This window comes from Carassius carassius, chromosome 24 (assembly GCF_963082965.1).
Source record: "Carassius carassius chromosome 24, fCarCar2.1, whole genome shotgun sequence".
In the NCBI taxonomy this organism is placed as follows: domain Eukaryota; kingdom Metazoa; phylum Chordata; class Actinopteri; order Cypriniformes; family Cyprinidae; genus Carassius; species Carassius carassius.
In genome coordinates, this window is record NC_081778.1 from 9117621 (window position 1) to 9126486 (window position 8866).

The following is an 8866-nucleotide window of genomic DNA, read 5'->3' on the forward strand; positions in this document are numbered from 1 at the left end:
ACATAATACTGTTAAATAACATTGTATAAATTATCCTAGGGAGTCCTAGTAATCAATGACTTCCTGACTAGAAAATGTGGACAACATGCTCTTCAAAACCAAATTAAGAAGTGTGTCTGTGGAATATTGTTAACCTGTGTGCCTTCCAGTATTGCATCTTCCACTTCAGCTTTCTCCAAACCCACACAGGAGGACACAATGCTGAGAACATAGTCATGTCTGCTGTCCAGCTGTGCTCTCTTTGCCTCACGCTCTTCCTTCAGCTTTTGCTGTGTGATAAGATGTGCCCACTTTAGCGTCAACATTGTATTATTATGTTTTGACATGCTTTTATACATGGTCTATTAATAAAAGTATAGTTGTATCAGGGCACATACTGCAGGATTATTAACTTCTTGAAAGCTTGAAAAAATGAAACATCTTCAAAATTCAAACATTCATCACTTTTACATATATATATATATATATATATATATAAAAAACACCACCACAGAAAAAGGCAAGCAAATGAAGCATCATCAGAACATGGAGTCATACATACTTTAAAAGCAGTGATCTGGCTGTTTGAGATTATCGACGACTGCACTTCAGGCTTACGTCTTCCAGACTTCTTTTCATGCATGTTATCCATGAGATCTTACATCTAAACACTGCCAGACTATCAAGTAGCTTTATCTTCATCCAAGCAAACTATGAGTATCATTCCTAACTCACAAACCCCCCCAAAAAAGTGTAGAATAAAAAAAAAAAAATGAGGGAAAGTTTTGATTAGATTGTCTATCGTCTAGACTGGAGTAGTCAAATAATCTATCCAACTGACGGTCACTATCCTCACATTTCTCATGGCAGTAAAAGCTTTAGGGTTCTTGTAGAGAATAAAAGAAAGCTGACTGAACAAAGCCTTAAATGGACAGAGGAGACTGGGTCCATCGTCAAAGTAGTGAGAGACAGTAAAAGTAGCTTTGCCGGGGTGCTAGGTAACATTGTAAAGAAAAAAAAGGGTGGGATGTGGGGGGGGGGGGGGGGGGGGGGGCAATAAACTAAAAACCATTTTGTGGCCAGATGCTCAAAGAATATGTTGACATTTTGGCTTTTCTGAGGATCTGAAACAATCTTCACTCCAAGGGCATTCTTTCTCTTCTGTATAATATAGATTTTAATTGTATCATTTCTTATTTACAAAATAAATACATAAATAAATAAATAACTCAACAATGTAAGCATTGTCATCACACCACAGCAGAATGGTTAAATGTCTTCAAGAAACTCACAACTTACTTTTGAAAGAATCAGTTTTTAGTCAGCTATAAAGACAGCAACTCACTTCATTCCTGAATGAAGCAGCCTTTTGAACAAATGAATTAATGAACTGAATTAATAATTGAATGACACTCATTAAAATATGACATTGATTGACATAATTGATTCACTTAACCACTCATAATTTATTTATTTTTTATTTTACCATTTTTAAATAAAAACATTTTCCAGAATAGATCATTTATTTTAAATTGCTTTATTTTAGACTTTGCTTATATATAGACAAGATATAGATATAGATATTTTGTCAATAAAATAAAATTATTTCAAATAAAATAATGGTGTTTTTAAGAATTAAAATAAACTAATTTTGGAGTTAGACAATGAACACGAGACAAATAGACAAATCAAAATGCTTTACAATTCTTGAAATAATTATTTTGCAACATTGACTCTCAACTTTATTCAGGAGTTTAATGTGGTTTCTCATTAAAATTAATAAAAGTAATTAGTGTAAATGACATCGCTGTCATAGAATAGCATATATATTTTGATAATAATAATATATATAGATTTTAATAATAGCAGGGCATATTGTAACACAGTGTTACAACGTTCCCCATCTGCACAATTGGAATTTAAAACTGGTTAGTGTCTTCTGCTATTCAGTGAAGCATTAAAGAACTGTCTAAACTCCTAAATAACAGATTGGAGATTAATAGAAGATTTGTGTCTTTTAAATTAACACAACAAACGTAGATGTAAAAATTTACTTCAGCCAGAAATTTACTTTTGCTATGGTTACATAAGCATTCAGGGATATCTTAAATAAAAAAATAAATAAAAATAAAAAATGATTTTTGCCACAATTCTATTCTCTATATAGTGTTGATGTGGGGTCTATTTATAAAGCACAAATTAATGGCTTATTCTGCATTTTAAATACATTAATTCGGTCACACTGTATTTTAGGGTCCAATTCTCACTATTAACTAATCATTAACTATGACTTTTGCCTCAATTAACTCCTTATTTGCTGCTTATGAATAGTTTATAAGGTAGTTGTTAAGTTTAGGGTATTGGGTAGGATTATGGATGTCATGCATTATATGTACTTTATAAGCACTAATAAACAGCCAATATAATAATATAATAATAATAGACATGCTAATAAGCAACTAGTTATTAGTGTGAATTGGACCCTATACTAAAGTGTTACCATTAATTCTACTTAAACTCAATAACTACCTTACTACCTATTAATAAGCAGCAAATTAGGAGTTTAATGAGGCAAAACCATCTTGAGATGAGCATATTGTTGCAGCCCTAGTCAAAATACCTCTGGAAGTCAATTTAAGGATGCAAATATTACCTCCTAATTGAAAAGTTAATTTTTGTCACTGGACAATCCACCACGCAGGATATGAAGAATATGAAAAGCTTCAGGGGTCAGCTGTCAAAAAGGTACTGTACAAGCACATCAACACACTTAGCTAATTATTGTCTAATTGTGGTTATCAAACAAAATCCCAGAACACAATGAGGTATCTTCTTGTTTTGTCAGTATCTCACACCCCTAAATAGTAGTTCACTGAAAAAAAAAAAAAAAGTTGCGTCAACTTAAAAAAAAAGGCAACTTATCGCAAGCGCATTTTTGAGTAAACTTAACAAACGGGGACTAAAGTCCACCCAATTTAAAATTATAACATTATATCACAAGTTCTCACAACATAAATAGTCATGTTAACTTAAAAAAATATTAGAACAAAATATTTTTTGTTTACTGAACACAAGGCCTATTATCTATATGCATACACAATTTTTTATATTATTCAAATAGTCTAAATAAATAAAAGACCATAACACGGGTCAAATAACTTTTTTTATTATTGAAAGTTTGTGTCCAAAGCACAAGGACATACCAGGTCTTGTATATTAACTTCTTTACTCATTTTGTAAATAATGTATATATATATATAGATTATATATATATATAGATTATATCTTGTATATAATCTTCTTTACTGCACTTTTACTGCATTTTACACTGAACTCAACACATGGTACATAATGCATGTTAAATAAATCCAGTGTTAATTATACCTTAATACGTTAGCAGTCTTGTGGCATGAGGTACCTTTTCACATGTTTTTAACATTTTTGTTTGTTTTTAAAGGAACTATTATTTGAAAATTACTGTATTGAATATTTTAATATCAACCTAACCCACTGGGCAGAGTTATGTCCAGTGGACATCTTTTTATGTCTTTGCAGACGTTGATAAGACGTCCACTGAGGAGACAGAATGTTTTTATGACGTCTTTTAAAAAAAAAAAATTATGTCTTCTGTACGTCCGATATAGACGTTCCCAGATCCTCCTTACAAGGTTCTGTGATTTTATTTCTGTCAGACATCTAGAAAAGCTCTTATTGAGAATTAACAGAGGTTTAAATGTTGATATTTAATTCATTTGAAGTCACCATTGTGGTGGACAGTGTTTGGTTTAGTTGGGATCTTGGTCCATTTACTTCTTTTGTTGGCTTGTCTCTTGCTGCTGTAACTGTGTGTTATAAAACACTGTTATTGTGGCACAGAGAGTTGAAGTCAAGCGTACACATCTTGCTTTCAATGGTGACAAATTAAAGCAAAATAAGATGTTAATGTATTGTTGCAACTATGGATTTGTGGATAGAAACCTTGTAAATAAAATTATGTGCTTACTTTTAGAAAACAGATCATGTTGTGACACACAGACATCAAGATTTTGGATATGCATCACAACAATGATGAAAATCAGAACAAAAAAGGCTGGAAAATAAGGATGAGTTTGTGCTATTAAGCTCTTTTGTTTGTTTTAATTGTAACCGTTGTTGTGATGCATATGCTAAATCTAGAAGTCTGTGTGTGTGAACACTTGATCCTTTTATTTAAATTATTTCAAACGCATTCATTTTTGTCCATGTTCAAAATAAGTATTTTGCTCTTGGTGCCTGTTAAAAATATCAAACAAAACTTATTTTCTGATCTCAAACACTTATTATGTGATGACTTTCTCATCACCAACAAAGAGCTGAAAACACCTGAGCTCGTGTAATTTTGTCTTTCTTTGCCACAAAAACAGCATTTTAAAATACACTGTTACAGTAGTAAGGGACAAGCTAACACAAGTAGTAACTGGACCAAGATCCCAACCAAACCAAACACTTTCCACCACAATGGTGACTTCAAATGAATCAAATATCAACATTTAAACCTCTGTTAATTCTCAATAAGAGCTTCTCTAGATGTCTGACAGAAATAAAGCCACATAACCTTGTAAGGAGGATCCGGGAACGTCTGTATCGGACCTACAGAAGACATAAAAAACATTTTCAAAAAAAGACATCATAAAAACATTCTGTTCTCCTCAGTGGACGTCTTTTCAACATCTGCAAAGACATAAAAAGATGTCCACTGGACATAACTTTGCCCAGTGGGTAAGGTTGATGTTAAAATACGCAGTATTTAGTAGTAATTTTCACGTAATAGTTACTTAAAAAAAAAAAAAAAAAAAGTTAAATACATGTGACTTCATGCCACAAGACTGCTAACGTATTAAGGTATAATTAACACTGGATTTATTTAACATGCATTGTACCATTTAACAACATGTACCATGTGTTGAGTTCAGTGTAAAATGCATGGAGTAAAGAAGTTAATATACAAAACCTGGTATGTCCTTGTGCTTTGGACACAAACTTTCAATAATAAAAAAAGTTATTTGACCCGTGTTATGGTCTTTTATTTATTTAGACTATTTGAATAATATAAAAAAAATGTGTATGCTTATAGATAATAGGCCTTGTGTTCAGTAAACAAAAAATATTTTGTTCTGATATTTTTATGTTAGGGTTAGGTAAGTTTCCTATTGGCTTCACAAAGTTGTTAAAACATTGTGTGAGATACTGCAGGTGAGATAGGAGACCAGGAGACAGATAAAAAACTACTAGAAGAGAGATACCAGCATTCAGCCCATTTAATCTCCCTAACATCTTGCTTTCCTCATGCTGTTCTTATCTACCACAACACTTCAGCTGTAGAGGTGGCAGGTAAAAGCTCAGCTTAGCTCTGAATTTTTCATGAATTTTATCCCGGCAGTGGTGAGCATGCTTTGAATACCAATTCCAAGACCCTGACACTATACCTTTTAGATGTCACAATCAGCATTTCAGGATTTGAAGCCATAGATGTGAAATCCATAGATTAAACACTGACAGCTGTTGCTTATGCAATATGCCAGCATAATACAGCCATAATTACATGCAAATTAATTGACAGATTCAGCATGCATCCATCATGCCTACGTCAGCGTTCTAATATGTGAAAACCCATCAGTTTTTGTCGTACCAGTTTTTGAAGTCTTTGCATTTCATACAACTGGAGGTCTTGCAGTGTTACGGTATTTGAGTTATAATGACCAGTGATAGAGGGCCATCTACAGTTTAGAGGAAAGAAAATGGCATCAACAGTGAAACACTATAGGCAGAGCCCCTGTAAGGCAAGCCTCCAAGGTTAGCAAAAAATAATAATTAATTAATTAAAACACAGTGTGCACAGCAGTAGACTGGCAATGAGACAAAAGGATTTTTTTCAAATAGATGTCAATGGAGGAGAGACTTCAGTAAGCTGATACTGCTTTTGTGAGGAATGAGGAAAATTCTCAAATCATAGATATAATAACCCCTACACTCCTTTGTCCTCTGCTACAAGAAGTCTGTTTCTCTAAAATGTTCTGTTGCTTTGTCCAAATCTGTGAGATAAATGACTGCCAAAAAAGCATGTCTGACACAGGTAACAGACTCTGAAATCAAGTGAAGCCATCTAAATGACAGTAGGTGAAAAGGGGGATGATTTATAGCCCAGTGTAGAGTCAAATGCCACAGCAAACAGAGGCTAACAAGCCTGGGCAAGCAGAAGCCTACATATAGCAATTGACCAGTATAGCTAATGGGAGTGATCATTTAGCATTGGAATGACAGATCAGTGTTTTCTTAACCATGACTGCCAAAACAACTGGAAATAAATTATGAGGCCTGAATGCCAGCCGTCGCATAGCAACGCAACAAGCAAGACAAATAAAAGGATAACCTTAGCGGGGGAAGATTTTACAGATGAGTAGAGAGCATCAATCTGCAAATTAATGTGACAGTTCATGCCAAACCAGAGTGGTGCGTTACACTAGAGGTAAACACTAGAGGATTCAATTCATGCATACACTTCATTTTTCCATTGAATTGTATTGCTGCTTTTAAAACAGTCTACCAAAAAGAATACATATTTCACTCAATACTATTAATGAATGAATAAATAAATAAACAAACAAACCTTACAACCCTACTAAATGGGCAGTTTTCTCTTTTGAGAAGCTTTTTGCCTTCAATGTAATTTGCTTCTTTTTGGGTTTGTTGTCATCAATTATGCGTTAATAAATTGGAAAGAGAAAACTGTTAAATGTTAATACATTCTAAGTAACACTAATTATGGATGCTACTCTGTCAACAGACACTATAAACCTGAGAAGCAAAGGTTCATCTTACCTTGTTTTGAAAGTCGGGTGTGCTGGGCAGCATTTTTACCAAGTAAAAATGCCAAGTGCTCAAATAATTTCCAGTTGAATCATATACTGAAATGAGATCATAGTGCTGTGTGCTAAACACCTGAACTTTATCTCTATAATTGTTTATCCCTTCATTGGCTCTCTATCCAGTTTTTTGATGTTGTCTAACCACCTGTGCTCTGGCTGGTTAGCAGAAGAGGTCTTGGACCTTCTCATATATCAACTATGAGGCAAAATGGACCATTGTTGTTAAGTCTACAGTTACAGGCAGAACGCCAGCCCTCTGAATGATGAGAGGTAATATTTTTACACTTCCTTACAATCTAAGACTTGATTCATCAGTGAGACAATGACAATACAAGTCAGCTTTTCATTCATATTGTGAAGGAGCATCTACACAATGCCCCAGTAACACATTACCATTTACAGCTTGTGGAACTAACTCACAGGCTCATGAATGTGAATGATCTGTATTATAATCAGATAGAAACTGGGTTACAACCATATTATTTAAAAGCTACAAGAAATAGTTAAGATTTATAACTGATCATTGTAATTATGTGAAACTGCTTTGACACAATCTGTAAAATAATAAATTAATAGGTGATAGCATTGCATTATCCTATGCTAAGGTGTCTGCACAGAATACCTTAGCATATGTTAATGCAATGGGTATTGTGGGTGATTGCTTAATGCATTGCTATTGCTTTTGGTTGTTAGGTGGTTGTTTACAGGCCCAGGTCAATAGTCAACTCTCAAGTTTCTATGGTCACTGTATGTTCACGCAGGAAGAAAACATTTTTTTTTTTTTTTTTTTTTTTTGCCAGAGCCAACTGAAATTTATGCTGAATGAATTCTATCAGATTTGATGTGTTATTTTCATCATTCATTATGTTTCAGGTTATTAATACAGGTATTGCAACAAAAAGAACAACACCGTTTATGCTTAAAAACAGGTATTGAATTTGTTTATTGTTGAACAAGTATAGGGTGTAAAAAAACACATTTGGAGTGTGTCAAATGTGTCTCTAAGCAAACAATATGAAGTTAGTTAGTCAACTGTACTCCAGAGGAAAAGTTTTAACTGTAGTAACAGAAGTGACAACATTAAACATTGAATATGCCACCCTTTGAAATGTGTTTAGAATTAGATACCCTTGTTGAAAAGAAAGTAAACTTTATATACTTTTTTTTTTATGAATACTTATTACGGAAATAGAATACTTAAGTGCAAACTTAATGTAATGTCTATTGAAACTCGTATGTTATGCATTTAAATAAATTTGTTACTGAGTGACACAAGTCACAATGATTTAGTACATTTAAAATAAATTAACTTTAAATGTAATATCACACTACATTTAAAATTAATAGTATTTTAGTCAACACAAACAAGCTTGCTTCTACTTAAGCATGATAAAAAAAATATTAAAAACATAATGATTTAAAATGTTCTTTAAAGTAAATTGTTTAATTTGACACTATTACAAAGTGCACTATAGCAAAGTCCTTAGGCCTAAGCACACGTCTCAGCAGACTCGGCACCAGACCAAGCAAACTAGGCATTTGCATTTTCTAGAGGGGTCCTGGTATGCTCAGTGACCTAGGTGTCCAGGCTGGACCCCCCTGTAGCGCCGACACTTTGTCTCGGGACAATGTTTGTTTCTATAGCTGCAGCTGCAGTGATGTGATTTACTATTTAGTGATTGTCTCTTTTATTTAGAATGTGGGGCTTTTCTGCCATATTGCATGTTGCACTTTCTCCCATTAATAAGAAACATGCACCATCTTTGTGTATCTAAAGTCTTTGGCTATAGTGAAAATGTACTATTGTTTAGTACAGTTAAGTGTCTTTTTTATATTAATATTATGTTATCTGCAGTTATAATTATTTTAATGTAGCATTCACAAAGCCAGAGATATTCTGGTTGCTAGACATGGCTTGGTTCTCTAGTCTACATTCTCTGAACGCACAGAAAAGTACAAATCTCTTGAAAAAGCTACATTTT

General features: G+C 33.4%; 1 protein-coding gene across 1 annotated transcript in view; it reads right to left on the bottom strand.

Annotated features, from left to right (window-relative positions):
* Positions 1-8866, bottom strand: part of dnah5 (dynein, axonemal, heavy chain 5) — a 215682-nt gene that overhangs the window by 204177 nt on the left and 2639 nt on the right. The window contains exon 2 of the mRNA XM_059507404.1: positions 135-269. Coding sequence (XP_059363387.1) covers positions 135-269 — 135 coding nt within the window. The remainder of the gene's footprint in view (positions 1-134; positions 270-8866) is intronic.